The sequence below is a fragment of the Pongo pygmaeus genome, chromosome 9, assembly GCF_028885625.2.
Source record: "Pongo pygmaeus isolate AG05252 chromosome 9, NHGRI_mPonPyg2-v2.0_pri, whole genome shotgun sequence".
NCBI classification, from domain to species: Eukaryota; Metazoa; Chordata; class Mammalia; order Primates; family Hominidae; genus Pongo; species Pongo pygmaeus.
In genome coordinates this window covers 12,017,360-12,032,004 of record NC_072382.2, presented here as the reverse complement: position 1 = coordinate 12,032,004, position 14,645 = coordinate 12,017,360, and the positions used below count along the sequence as shown (strand labels likewise).

At 49.3% G+C, this 14,645-nt stretch overlaps 1 protein-coding gene across 2 annotated transcripts; it reads right to left on the bottom strand.

Annotated features, from left to right (window-relative positions):
• Positions 1–10,496: 10,496 nt before the first annotated feature.
• ZBTB3 (zinc finger and BTB domain containing 3) lies at positions 10,497–14,061 on the bottom strand. Of its 2 annotated transcripts, none has more exons than XM_063670854.1 (2): positions 13,859–14,061; positions 10,497–13,335 (listed from the first exon to the last, which is right to left on the bottom strand). In XM_063670854.1, the coding sequence occupies exons 1-2, from the start codon at positions 13,901–13,903 to the stop codon at positions 11,716–11,718; spliced, it is 1,665 nt and encodes a 554-aa protein (XP_063526924.1). In that variant the 5' UTR covers positions 13,904–14,061; the 3' UTR covers positions 10,497–11,715. The 2 variants fall into 2 exon arrangements, with proteins under 2 accessions (XP_063526924.1, XP_054296395.1); XM_054440420.2 differs by lacking the exon at positions 13,859–14,061 and adding an exon at positions 13,585–13,786.
• Positions 14,062–14,645: the final 584 nt, after the last annotated feature.

Sequence of the window (14,645 nt, the reverse complement as noted above, 5' to 3'; positions counted from 1 at the left end):
ACTAAAAATACAAAAAAAAAAAAAAATTAGCCGGGCTTGGTGGCACGTGCCTGTAGTCCCAGCTACTCCGGAGGCTGAGGCAGGAGAATGGTGTGAACTCAGGAGGTGGAGCTTGCGGTGAGCCAAGATCACGCCACTGCACTCCAGCCTGAGTGACAGAGAGAGACTCCGTCTCAAAAAAAAAAGATTATCACATCTTCTAAAAAACATACATACTAGCCAGGTATGGTGGCTCAAGCCTGTAATCCCAACGCATTGGGAGTCTGAGGCGGGTGGATCACTTGAGGTCCGGAGTTCAAGACCAGCCTGGCCAACATGGCAAAACCCCATCTCTACTAAGAATACAAAAATTAGCCAGGAGTGATGGCAGGTGCCTGTCATCCCAACTGCTGGGGAGGCTGAGGCGGGAGGATCACTTGAACCTAGGAGGCGGAGGTTGCGGTGATCTGAGATTGCACCACTGCACTCCAGCCTGCGGCAGTGAGACTGTCTCAAAAAAAAAAGAAACATACATAATAGAGCAAAATAAAAACAAATCTGTCCTTTACCTGTCATCTCATATTTTGCAAGGGCTGAGGTCCTCACAGAGAAGAGAAACAGGCTGGGCGCGGTGGCTCATGCTTGTAATCCCAGCACTTTGGGAGGCTGGATCACCTGAGGTCAGGAGTTTGAGAACAGCCTGGTCAACATGGTGAAACCCCATCTCTACTAAAAATAGAAAAAATTAACCAGGTGTGGTGGCGCGCACCCTGTAACTCCAGCTATTCAGGAGGCTGAGACAGGAGAATCGCTTGAAACACAGGAGGCGGAGGTTGCAGTAAGCAGAGATCACATGCCACTGCACTCCAGCCTGGGCAACAAGGTAAAACTCCATCTCAAAAAACAAAACAAAAATGAGGAAGGGCATTTCTTGCTTAGTGCCTTTTAAACACCTGATAGAACTCTCTGGAAGCTGTGTTGGATATGGGTGCAAGTTGCAGTATGGTGCAGTCCTGGCTCAGTAGGAGGCTCCATCAACCAGGAGCCCCTTTGTTATTCTGTTTCTGTTTTTTCATGGTGGATAATGTCTATGATGTTGTGGGTACTACATAGATGAGACTATATGTAGCACAGCCTCTACCTTTATAAGTGGTGGCAATAAGCATGTGATTAACCGTCATATAACCACAGAGCAAACAGATTTCAGGGAAAAAAAAACATATACTTTAGTCCTTTATCAATAACACCCCCTTTCTCAATGGGCTAGACTCCTCTTTGTTCTTCCCTATACCTTTAAAGAACACAACCATCAGCTTACAAGAAAAACTTTTCCTAAGTCCAAGGATAGGAGAGGCGCAGTGGCTCACCCCTGCAATCCCAGCAATTTGGGAGGCCAAGGTGGGTGGATCACCTGAGGTCAGGGGTTCGAGACCAGCCTGACGGACATAATGAAACCCCATCTCTACTTAAAAAAAAATACAAAATTAGCCAGGTGTAGTGGCATGTGCCTGTAATCCCAGCTACTCAGGAGGCTGAGGCAGGAGAATCATTTGAGCCCAGGAGGTAGAGGTTGCAGTGAGCCAAGGTCATGCCATTACACTCCAGCCTGGTCAACCAGAGCAAAACTCTGTCTCAATCAATCAATCAATCAATCAATCAAGTCCAAGGACAGAACAAACAAAAGTAAAATACCTTATTCCTCTTCTAAGCTTCTTAAATTGCTAGGCCTAGGTTTATTGACAAAATATTGTCATGATTGCATGTTTTATTTGCTTTACAATGGTTTCGTGTTCTCATTTTCTTTTTATTTCAAACACTTGATGTTACAGTAAGCTATCTTCTGCATCAATGAGGAAAAAATAAAACTGGTATTTAAAAATGCATTTTAGAAATTTGTTGCACTGGCCGGGCATGGTGGCTCACGCCTGTAATCCCAGCACTTTGGGAGGCTGAGGTGGGTGGATCACAAGGTCAGGAGATCGAGACCATCCTAGCTAACACGGTGAAACCCCATCTCGGCTAAAAATACAAAAAATTAGCCGGGCGTGGTGGTGGGCACCTGTAGTCCCAGCTATTCAGGAGGCTGAGGCAGGAGAATGGCGTGAACCCGGGAGGCAGAGCTTGCAGTGAGCCAAGATCGCGCCACTGCACTCCAGCCTGGGCTACAGAGCAAGACTCCGTCTCAAAAAACAAAACAAAACAAAAAAAATTTGTTGCACTAATCCTTTCATTAGTGCTGCTAAGAGATAGCACAGGGTCAGGCTTACATTTGCGTTTTTATTGAGAAGCCCAGCTCCTAATGGAAATCTTAATGAACAGGGAAATGACAAAGGCAGTCTGAGGCAGGTCTTGAGGACGTCCTCAAGGTCCTGAGGGAACCAGCCAGAGAGTGCCTCAATCTCTGTATTCCGAAGTTTGTGGAAGGAGAGGCTGCACACTTTATCAGTCCTTGTTTCCACAGAGGATTTGAAGATTTTGAATGAAGAAAAAGCATTCATGGTGAATGTGAAGGATTATACACCTTGGCATATGAGGGACAGTGTTTCCCAAACTCATACCCACCACCTTCACAATGTTGCCAAAACCACTCACTACCTGTACTAATTAATATATATGGATGTGTGTAGAAATATATATATATATATATAATTATTTTTTTTTTTTGACAGTCTGGCTCTGTCACCCAGGCTGGAGTGCAGTGGCACAATCTTGGCTCACTGCAACTTCCACATCCCAAGTTCAAGCAATTCTGCCTCAGCATTCCAAGTAGCTGGGATTACAGGCATGCGCCACCATGCCTGGCTAAATTTTTTTTGTATTTTTAGTAGATACGGGGTTTCACCATGTTGGTCAGGCTGGTTTCAAACTCCTGACCTCAGGTGATCCACCCACCTCGGCCTCCTAAATTGCTGGGATTATAGGCGTGAGCCACGGAGCCCAGTGTATTTTTTTTTTTTTGAGACGGAGTCGCACTCTGTTGCCAGGCTAGAGTGCAGTGGTACGATCTTGGCTCACTGCAACCTCTGCCTCCTGGGTTCAAGCGATTCTCCTGTGTCAGCCTCCCAAGTAGCTGAGACTATAGGCACCCACCACCATGCCCAGCTAATTTTTGTCTTTAGCAGAGACGGGGTTTCACCATCTTGGCCAGGATAGTCTGGATCTCTTGACCTCGTGATCTGCCCACCTCAGCCTCCCAAAGTGCTGGGATTACAGGCGTGAGCCACCACTCCCGGCCTATTTTTTTTTTTTTTTTTTTAGAGACAGGGTCTTGCTCTGTAGCCCAGACTGGAGTGCAGTGGTGTGATCATAGCCTTGAACTCCTGGGCTCAAGGGATCCTCCTGCATCAACCTCTTGAGTAGCTGGGATTACAGCTTGAAGCACCTCGCCTGGCCCTAAATAAAAATTTTTAAAGGAACCTTTGGACAGAGGAATATGTTAAATGAAACTATGGGGATGTAAGCAGCAAACTCCAGACCCTTAAACCGTAAAACAGCCCCAGCTTCTTCAACAAATAAATTGCAAGGAAAAAGGGAAGGGAAACCTAGTAAAACTTAAGGCCAGGTTCAGTGGCGCAAGCCAATGATCCGAGAACTTTGGGAGGCTGAAGGGGGCAGATCTTTTGAGCCCAGGAGTTTGAGACCAATGTGGGCAACATGGCAAAACCCTCTATCTACAAAAGACAGAAAAATTAGCTGGGACTAGGGTGCATGCCTGTAATCCCAGATATTCAAGAGGCTAAGGTGGGAGGATCACTTGAGCCCAAAAGGTTGAGGTTGCAGTGAGCTAAAATTGTGCCACTGCACTGAAGCCTGGACAACAGAGTGAGATCCTGTCTCAAAAAGAAAAAGACAGTTAAGAGACATCAATCAAATAAATGCATGACACTGCTTTGGATTCTCATCGGGAAAAAGAGAAACTTGATTAAGAATTATTGTTGGGGCCGGGCGCGTGGCTCACACCTGTAATCCCAGCACTTTGGGAGGCCGAGGCGGGCTGATCACAAGGTCAGGAGATCGAAGACCACAGTGAAACCCCGTCTGTACTAAAAATACAAAAAGAAAAATTAGCCGGGTGCGGTGGCGGGCGCCTGTAGTCCCAGCTACTTGGGAGGCTGAGGCAAGAGAATGGCGTGAACCCAGGAGGCAGAGCTTGCAGTGAGCCGAGACCGCACCACTGCACTCCAGCCTATGCAGCAGAGCGAGACTCCATCTCAAAAAAAAAAAAAAAAAATTATTGTCGGAGCCGGGTGCGGTGGCTCATGCCAGTAATCCCAGCACTTTGGGAGGCCGAGGCAGGCAGATTCTGCGGTCAAGAGATCAAAACCATTCTGGCTAACACGGTGTAACCCCGACTCTACTGAAAATACAGAATTAGCAGGATGTGTTGGCGGATGCCTGTAATTCCAGCTACTCAGGAGACTGAGGCAGGAGAATCGCTTGAACCCGGGAGGTGGAGGTTGCAGTGAGCCGAGATGGCGCAACTGCGCTCCAGCCTGGGCAAGAGCAAAACTCTTATCTCAAAAAAAAAAACAAAGGCTGGGCACGTTGGCTCACGCCTGTAATCCCAGCACTTTGGGAGGTCAAGGCGGGTGGATCACGAGGTCAGAAGATCGAGACCGTCCTGGCTAACACAGTGAAACCCCATCTCTACTAAAAATACAAAAGAAATTAGCCAGGCGTGGTGGCGGGCGCCTGTAGTTCCAGCTATTCGGGAGGCTGAGGCAGGAGAATGGTGTGAACCCGGGAGGCGGAGCTTGCAGTGAGCCAGAATCGCGCCACTGACTCCAGCCTGGGTGACAGAGTGAGACATTGTCTCAAAAAAAAAAAAAAAAAAGAATTATTGTCAATTTTCTTGAGTGTGATAATAGTATTTAGTCTGCTGAAATTGCTTGCTGATGAAATTGCAGAGGGCACTGTACAGCACTTCATATCACTTGACCCAATACACAAAAAAACTCAGGAGTCTGAAGTGGGAGAATCACTTGCGCCTAGGAGTTCAAGAGCACCCTGGGCAACGTAGACCCCATCTCGAAAAACTAAAATAAGTGGCCGGGTGCGGTGGCTCACGCCTGTAATCCTAGCACTTTGGGAGGCCGAGGCGGGCAGATCACGAGGTCAGGAGATCGAGACCATCCTGGCTAACATGGTGAAACCCCATCTCTACAAAAAATACAAAAAATTAGCCAGGCGTGGTGGCACACGCCTGTAATCCCAGCTACTCGGGAAGCTGAGGCAGGAGAATGGCGTGAACTTGGGAGGTGGAGCTTACAGTGAGCCGAGATCGTGCCCCTGCACTCCAGCCTGGGCTACAGCGCAAGACTCCGTCTCAAAAAAAAAAAAAAAAAGAAAGAAAAAAGAAAACTAAGTCAGTTTATAGCTCACAAGCACACATTCTCAGTATGAAACTTAATAGGCTGGGGCCTGGTCCATACTCCTATAAAGGGAGACAGATTTTGGCTCAGTCTAAGGAAATCCAACAACTAGGACACCAACAATAGGTTTCCTTTGGGAAAGAGTTTTTTGGGGTTTTGTTTTTTTTTTTTTTTGAGTCGGAGTCTCACTCTGTCATCTAGGCCAGAGTGCAATGGCGCGATTTTGGCTCACTGCAAGCTCTGCCTCCCAGGTTCACGCCATTCTCCTGCCTCAGCCTGCCAAGTAGCTGGGACTACAGGCTCCCACCACCACGCCTGGCTAACTTTTTGCATTTTTTGTAGAGACAGGGTTTCACCGTGTTAGCCAGGATGGTCTCGATCTCCTGACTTCGTGATCCGCCTGCCTCGGCCTCCCAAAGTGCTGGGATTACAGGCGTGAGCCACCGTGCCCGGCCGAGGTTTTTTTTTTTTTTTTTGAGACAGAGTCTCACTCTGTAGCCCAGGCTTGAGTACGGTGGCACGATCTCAGCTCACTGCAACCTCCACCTCGCAGGTTCAAGTGATTCTCCTGCCCCAGCCTCCTGAGTAGCTAGGATTACAGGTGCCCGCCAGCACTCCCAGCTAATTTTTGTATTTTTAGTAGAGATGAGGTTTCACCATCTTGGCCAGGCTGGTCTTGAACTCCTGACCTTGTGATCCACCAGCCTCAGCCTCCCAAAGTGCTGGGATTACAGGTGTGAGCCACCGTGCCCGGCCTGTTTTTTTTTTATTTAAAAAAATTTTTTTTGAGATGGAGTTTCACTCTGTTCCCTAGGCTGGAATGCAGTGGTGCGATCTTGGCTCGCTACAACCTCTGCCTCCCAGGTTCAAGCAATTCTCCTGCCTTGGCCTCTAAGCAAGTAGCTGGGACCACAGGTGTGTGCACGCCACCACGCCTGCCTAATTTTTGTATTTTTAGTAGAGACAGGGTTTCACCATCTTGGCCAGGCTGGTCTTGAACTCCTGATCTCCCAATAATCTGCCCACCTCTGCCTCCCAGAGTGCTGGAATTCCAGGCGTGAGGTGCCATTCCCGGCCTCAAGTGGGGGTTTGATAACAACTGGCAAAAGGAGGATTCAGTGTTAGACTAGAAATTAGATGAGCTGATCCCCAGGAGCCTATGGTTCCTTGAATCCATGAATGGGAGCATTAAGACCAGTGGAAATGAGAAAGAATTACTGATCACATCTCTACAAATTGTCATAAACTGTTCCTACCATTCAGCAGATAAACTGAGGCCACAGGCTGGGTATGGTGGCTTATGCCTGTAATCCCAGCCATCACTGCACTCCAGCCTGGGTGACACTCCAGCCTGGGTGTCTAAAAAAAAAAATCAAACTAAAAAACTAAAAAAATAATATTAAATAAAATGAGGCCGGGTGCGGTGGCTCACGCCTATAATGCCAGCACTTTGGGAGGCTGAGGCGGGACGGATCTGAGGTCAGGAGTTCCAGACCAGCCTGACCAACATGGAGAAACCCCGTCTCTACTAAAAATACAAAAAAATTAACCAGGTGTGGTGGCGCAGCCTGTAATTCCAGCTACTAGGGAGGCTGAGGCAGGAGAATCGCTTGAACCCAGGAGGTGGAGGTTGCAGTGAGCCAAGATTGCGCTGAGCCAAGATCATGCCATTGCACTCTGGCCTGGGCAACAAGAGCGAAATTCCGTCAAAAAATAATAATAATGAGGCCACAGTGGCTGTAACTGTGATAGCTACTGCTTTACATATCTTGCAGGCTGGGCATGATGGCTCATGCCTGAAATCCCAGCACTTTGGGAGGCCAAGGCAGGTGGATCGCTTCAGCCCAGGAGTTTGAGACCAGCCTGAGCAACAGGGCGAAACGTCATCTCCTCAAAAGATACAAAAATTAGCCGTGCGTGGTAGTGCACGCCTGTAGTTCCAGCTGCTTGGGAGCTAGAGGGGTTGAGGCTGCAGTGAGTCGTGATAGTACCACTGCACTCCAGCCTCGGAAACAGGGAGACCTTGTCTCAAAAAAATAAAATAAAATAAAATAAATAAATAAATAAAAATATTGCAAATTGCTGACTGCCACCTGCAAGAAAGCATGCCCTTTATGCTGGATATTGAAAGCAAATGCTTGCTTCTCAGGAGAATCTCACCAGGAACAGAACCTCTTTAGCTAAGTAGTACATGTGATCAATACAATGGTTCCTGTGTTCCCCAGACTGTCTGGAGAGATTGTCTACATCAAAATTGTCTACACATGTAGACCATTTATTATGCGTTGATTTTAAGAACTGATGTTCTGGGACAACCAGTTTTTTTTTTTTTTTTTTTCTGCTTTGTGTTTCTGTTGAAATTGAGATATACAGACCATAAAATCCACCCTTTTAAGGGCAACTGATTCATAAAGGCATTTTGATTTGGTATTTACTCTAGGGAAGACTTTTGAAAAGGTGTTCTACCCAGCTAGAATAGCTTTTATTGTATTGATTTATATCTTGCCTTGTTTCATCAAGGAATTAAAGCAGTAATGTACTTGCATAAATAAAATTAGGAAGCATTTGAAAGATAAGCTAGAAGGTTATTTCAACACAAAGAATGTGAAAGAATGTGGAATTCACTCAGCAGAAAAATGTTAACCATCTTTTGCTTCCCATATGTCCTAGTTAAGGAGCTTTCTTTAGCCACATGGCTGCTCACCTTTCTGTCCTTCCTGTAACTCAAAAATAGTCACTTGCTGGTAAGGGTTCACAGTGCTGAATATGACACAGACTCAAAAAGAGAGAAAGAAAATTCAGAATATTTACTTGTCATTTTCCCCCTTTTCCTTTTTTTTTTTTGAGATGGAGTCTCGCACTGTCACCTGGGGTTGGAGTGCAATGGCGTGATCTTGGCTCACTGCAACCTCCACCTCCCAGGTTCAAGCAATTCTCCTGCCTCAGCCTCCCGAGTAGCTGGGATTACAGGCGCCCGCCACCACGCCCAGCTAATTTTTTGTATTTTTAGTGGAGATGGGGTTTCACTATGTTGGCCAGGCAGGTCTCCAACTCCTGACCTCGTGATCCGCCCGCCTCGGCCTCCCAGAGTGCTGGGATTACAGGCGTGAGCCACCGCACCCAGCCTATTTCTGTTTTCCTTCCCGCTTTATTTGCACTCATGTCCTTATGTACCAAGAAAAAGTTTGTAGGCAAACCTCTAGGCCCTCCTACAGCACAGGCAGGGCCAGACTCCTCACACATTCCTAGAGCTCTTTTTTGCCCCCATCCCATGATGACACCCCAAACTCCCATTTCTTTGCTATCGCCACTGTCAGTAACCATCTGCGTGACCTTAGGTGAGTAACCTAAACGTCCCTAGAGTGTTGTCGTCACACTTTTCAAGTGAGGGAGTCAGACAACATGAACTGTAAGATCCTCTCATCCTGAGTTTCTTGCTTTAGGTTTTGCAAGCACCCATCATTGCCACAGCACCTCAGACCCTCAACCTCCCGCCACTAATCAGCCACTATGGGCCTTAGTGTTTCCTGCCTTTCAGTTTCTCATCTTCAGAGAACTCAATTCATATCTACAACTTGTAGGCAAAAATTTCAAATCATCAATACAGTACCTGTTCTATCAACAAAAGGTCTTTCAGTGGGGAAAGCAGAGGTAACAAGGGAACAAAGCCAAATACACAAAAGGACAGAAAAAGAAAACAACTTATAGTTCTTGGTCAACTACGTTCAACTTTTTACTATTATTATTATTTTATAGTGACGGGAGGCCTCACTATGTTGCCCAGGCTAATCTGTAACTCCTAGCCACAAGTGATCCCTCACCTCAGTCTCCCAAAGTGCTGGGAGAACAGGCATGAGCCACCCCAACAGCCCTTCAATGTTTTTTGTTTTTTTTTTTTGAGACAGTCTCACTCTTGTTGCCCAGGCTGGAATGCAATGACGCGATCTCGTCTCACTGCAGCCTCCGCCTCCCGGGTTCAAGCAATTCTCCTGCCTCAACCTCCTGAGTAGCTGGGATTACAGGCACCCACCACCAAGCCTGGATAATTTTTCTTTTTTTTTTTTGAGGTGGAGTTTCAGTCTTGTCGCCCAGGCTGAAGTGCAGTGGCGTGATCTCAGCTCACTGCAACCTCTACCTCCTGGGTTCAAATGATTCTGCCTCAGCCTCCCAGGTAGCTGGGATTACAGGCACCCACCACCACTCCTGGCTAATTTTTGTAGTTTTAGTAGAGATAGGGTTTCACCATGTTGGCCAGTCTGGTCTTGAACTCCTGACCTCAAGTGATCTGCCCGCATCGGCCTCCCAAAGTGCTGTAATTACAGGTGTGAACCACCGTACCTAGACAATTTTTTTGTGTGTTTTTAGTAGAGATGGGGTTTCACCATGTTGGGCAGGCTGGTCGCCTCAGCCTCCCACAGTGTTGGTATTACAGGCATGAGCCACCGCACCTGGACGAAACAATGTTTTTAACCAGTATAGCAGGCAGGGTGTTTGCAGTGGCAAGCCAAGTTCAAATGCTGGCTTGCCCCTTAACTAGCGTCTGTGACCCTGAACAAGTTAACTTTGATTTCTAAGTCTCAGGTTTGTTTATGAACAACAAACAAAACAGGAAGTGGACTTCATACCTCCTAACATTGTTGAGGATTAAATGAGTATTTATACGAAATGTCTGATATAGCCCAGAAGACGAGCTCAACTGCAATAATAAATCATAATTGTATAAGCTTCCTTAATTTGTATACTTTTCCTAAGGCTACATCGCCCTCTGCCTGTCCCACTTTTTTCCTCATGAGCAATCTGACCCCCACCCCTACCCCAAGTACAGATGTGACATTCCAAAAAGAACTGAAGGAGAGCCGTGGCTCTCACCTGTGATCTCAGCACTTTGGGAGGCAGAGGCGGGCGGATCACGAGGTCAGGAGATCGAGACCATCCTGGCTAACATGGTGAAACCCTGTCTCTACTAAAAACACAAAAAATTAGCCAGGCATGGTGGCGGGCGCCTGTAGCCCCAGCTACTAGGGAGGCTGAGGCAGGAGAATGGTGTGAACCAGGGAGGCGGAGCTGGCAGTGAGCCGAGATTGCGCCACAGCACTCCAGCCTGGGCGACATAGAGAGACTCCATCTCAAAAAAAAAAAAAAAAAACTGAAGGAGAGGTATGAAAGCATGCAGGGTTTTAGAAGAAACCAGCCAACACCAGTTCAAAGAAATACTTTCATTGCTAGCTTTATGTTCCAGAACATACAGTGAGAAGCGATTACACCTCAGGAAAATTCCCAGTGCCCTTGGAGAGAGCTGACATATGCTTTGCCCCATAAAGTCCTGCTTATCTGGCTGGGCAAAGAAAAGGGTAGGAGGCTGAGCATGGTGGCTCATGCCTTTAATCCCAGCACTTTGGAAGGCCAAGGTGGGCAGATCACCTGGGGTCAGGAGTTTGAGACCAGCCTGGCCAACATGGTGAAACCCTGTCTCTACTAAAAATACAAGAATTAGCTGGGCGTGGTGGCGTGTTCCTATAATCCCAGCTACTCAAGAGGCTGAGTTAAGAGAATGGCTTGAGACCTGGCGCGGTGGCTCAAGCCTGTAATCCCAGCACTTTGGGAGGCCGAGGCGGGTGGATCACGAGGTCAGGAGATCAAGACCATCCTGGCTAACATGGTGAAACCCCGTCTCTACTAAAAAGTACAAAAAATTAGCCAGGTGTGGTAGGCCAAGATCGTGCCACTGCACTCCAGCCTGGGGGACAGAGCAAGACTCCATCTCAAAAAAAAAAAAAAAAAAAGAGAATCGCTTGAACCTGGGAGGCAGAGGTTGCAGTGAGCTGAAATTGTGCCACTGCACTCCAGCCTCAGTGACAGAGCAAGACTCTCTCAAAAAAAAAAAAAAAAAAAAAAAAAAAAGGCGGCTGGGCGCGGTGGTTCATGCCTGTAATCCCAGCACTGCGGGAGGCTGAGGCGGGCAGATCACGAGGTCAGGAGATCTGTCAGGAGATCGAGACCATCCTGGCTAACACGGTGAAATCCCGTCTCTACTAAAAATAAAAAAAATTAGCCGGGCATGGTGATAGGTGTCTGTAGTCCCAGCTACTCAGGAGGCTGAGGCAGGAGAATGGCGTGAACCCGGGAGGCTGAGCTTGCAGTGAGCCAAGATCGCGCCACTGCACTCCAGCCCGGGTGACAGAGTGAGACTCTGTCTCAAAAAAATAAAAAATTTAAAAAAAAAAAGAAAAGGGTAGGAACTTTCAGCCTGGGCAGAACCTTTATTCTTGTCACCCAGCAGGGGTGATAAGATGCCACCAACCTTCTGAGCTGCCATCTAAGGATGGTAAGAGCAGCCTAGCATCAGCTTATGCTCCCTTAGATGTTAGTTTTTAGGGCCAAGTACAAAATCTTTGGGTGGCCCTCCACCACTGCTTATCTGTCTGTCTGCTGTTGGGGAGCCAGGGAGAGGCTGCACCCCTAGAAGGGGTCCCACTTCTGGATCTGGTTTGCTGCGTTTGGCCAGGTCCTCGTTGTGAGCCTTGCGGATGTGGCGGTAGAGGTCCCCTGACTGCGTGTAGCTCCGCAGGCAGTAGCGGCACTCGTAGGGTCGCTCACGTGTGTGCACCGTGGCATGTCGCCGTAGTGTGTAAGAGCATGAGAAGGTCTTCCCACATGTCTTGCAAGTGGGAACATCCTCAGTAAAAACCCCAAAGCTTCCTGGAGCTGCTTCATACTCAGAAGACAGGTAAAGTGGCTCATGCAGGGATGCGGGTGCAGGCAGAGGTGAGGTCACCAGTCCTCGATGATACTGCCCTGCACCTGGCAGCAGATGGTAGGGTAGATGAGGGTCTGTTGGCAGGAAGTGGTCACTTGGCCCCACCTCCTCCAGTCCTGCTGCCCCTGGGTCTTCAAAAGCCTCTGGCTGGGAGGGCTGTCCCCCATACACTGCTCCTCCAGATGGGAACGCTCTCTCAGGACCCTGAGGCTGTTCATCTGACACATCAGTCTCTTCATCAGAGATCACAATAGCTTCAACTTTCACCTGGACCAGCTCAGCTTCAGCTGGGGCTGGAGCCTGGGATGGAACTGGAGCTGAGACAGGGGCTGGGGCTGACGCTGGGGCTGAGGCTGGGGGATAGAAGCCTTGCAGTGGTCCTCCAGGATCCTTTGGTTCCACCACCCTCAGACTCTCAGGACCCACATCAAGAGATGGCAGTGGCTCCAATGAAACTGCTGGGATGCCAGAAGAGAAGTAGTTTGCAGGAATGGTCTCAGTGGAGCTACTAGGGCTGGCAAGAGAGACATCAGCCACTGGTGGATGAGGTGCCCGCAGATGTGGTGCGTCAACCTCCATGCCAGGCTGTGTAGTGTCAGCCCCACTAGACATTGGTGGCTCATCTGGAGGACGGACAGTAGGTGAGGGAGCAGCAGAGCCTTTCCATTCCCCTTTGCCCCAATGGCCTGATGTCTCAGCAGATGCCAAGGAAGGCTGGGGGCCACGGGAAGTACTAGACAAAAACTCCAAACTAGGAGGCTGTGAGTTGGTTTCCTCCTCCTTCTTGGTACTGTCTGCCTCTGCCAGGGCCCGGGCTTGAAGCCGCCGCTTACACACCTTGACGATGTCATTCATGTGCAAGTAGCTGGCAGCTGCCAGCACATCCTCCACAGGTGTATCCCCTCTCAGGGTCAGCTGGCCAGCATACATAAAGTCCAGAAGCAGCCCAAAGGCTGGGGCTGTGACAATTTCATTGTGAATACACACCAGATCCCTCTTGTCCAATTCCCGCTCCTTGTAGAAAAGCTGGAAGAATGGGCTGCAGGAGGCCAGCACAGCCCGATGGGCCAAGAACTGGGTACTACCCACCATCACGGTGCAGTCACAAAGGAAACCCTGGGACCGCTGCTCCCGGAGGCTCTGCAGCAGCTGCTGACTGTGTTCTGGGAACTCCATGGTACCCCACGAAGGAAAGGGGGCCCAAAAAAGGTCCCCACCAGTGGCTCCCTGAGAAAAAAGGACAGTGAGTTAAGACAGGTAACCTCCCCAGCAACCTTATCAGCCCTTAACTATCACTTTCCACTCCAAAACAATCGCTTAAGTTACTGCCCTTCTTTCTCCTAGGTCACACCCAAAGCTCTCCCATTAGCTCCGCCCACCTCGGCCTAACCTTAGAACAGGCCCCACCCCCCGCCCGATAAGCCCTGCCCCCGGAAGTCCCGCCCCTTAGCCGCCCTCCGCTTCCTTGATGCCCACCCGGTAGCGTCCAACGGCTCCACGAAGTAGAGATCTTTTTCGCTCCCAGGCCTTGCCAGGCGATGCCTCTACGCCCCACTTCGGGAAATCCCTAAGCATCTCCCTCACGCATTCCAGGAGCTAAGGACTCCCAGGGTGGGAACTAGCAGAGAAAGCTGATCCCTCTCCCACCACCGAGCAGCCACAGGGCGAGCTCCGCCCCTTCCCACCTTCTCAGCTTTAATTGGCTTAAGATTGCCCTCCCCTGTCACGGATTGGTCCGCTCTCCACTAACCATCCTCCCTCTAACTGCCGTCTGCAATTGGGTGCTCGCCGCCATCGCTTTTACAGTCAGGCGCTGGATTGGGTGGCGCTCCTGTCCTCAACTTTTCCTCCTCGTCCCGCCTTCCTTGCCTCCGAGCCCTCAGGATTGGCTGAGCTTCTCCTTCTAGCTAATCCAGCAGGCAGGAGGTACCCGGCTCCGAGTCGCTGAACGCGGCGCTCTCCTGGCGAGGCCGGAGGTCTGGAACCCTGCAGTGTCGGACCCGAGCTGACAGCGCGCCACTCCCGCTACAGGCTGACAGGGAAAAAGAGAACCAACTAGGCCAGGAGCAGTGCTTCACGCCTGTAATCCCAGGACTCTGGGAGGCCGAGGAGGGCGGATCACTTGGGGTCAGGAGTTCGATACCAGCCTGGCCAACATGCTGTAACCCCGTCTGTACTAAAAATACAAAAATTAGCAGGTCGTGGGGGCGCGCGCCTGTAGTCCCAGCTAGTGGGGAGGCTGAGGCAGGAGAATCACTTGAACCCGGGAGGCGGAGGTTGCAGTGAGTCAGGATCGTGCCACTGCACTCCAGCCTGGGCGACAGAGCAAGACCCTGTCTCCCCACCCCCCCCAAAAAAAAGAACCAACAGGTGACTGTGGGCAATAGCTACACGTCCCTGAACTGCGTTTGTCTCTTGAAGGTCCCTTCCTCTCAAAAATTCTAAGATTTGCCGGGTTCGGTGGCTCACGCCTTTAATCCCAGCAATTTGGGAGGCTGAGACGGGTAGATCACTTGAGGTTAGGAGTTCAAGAGCAG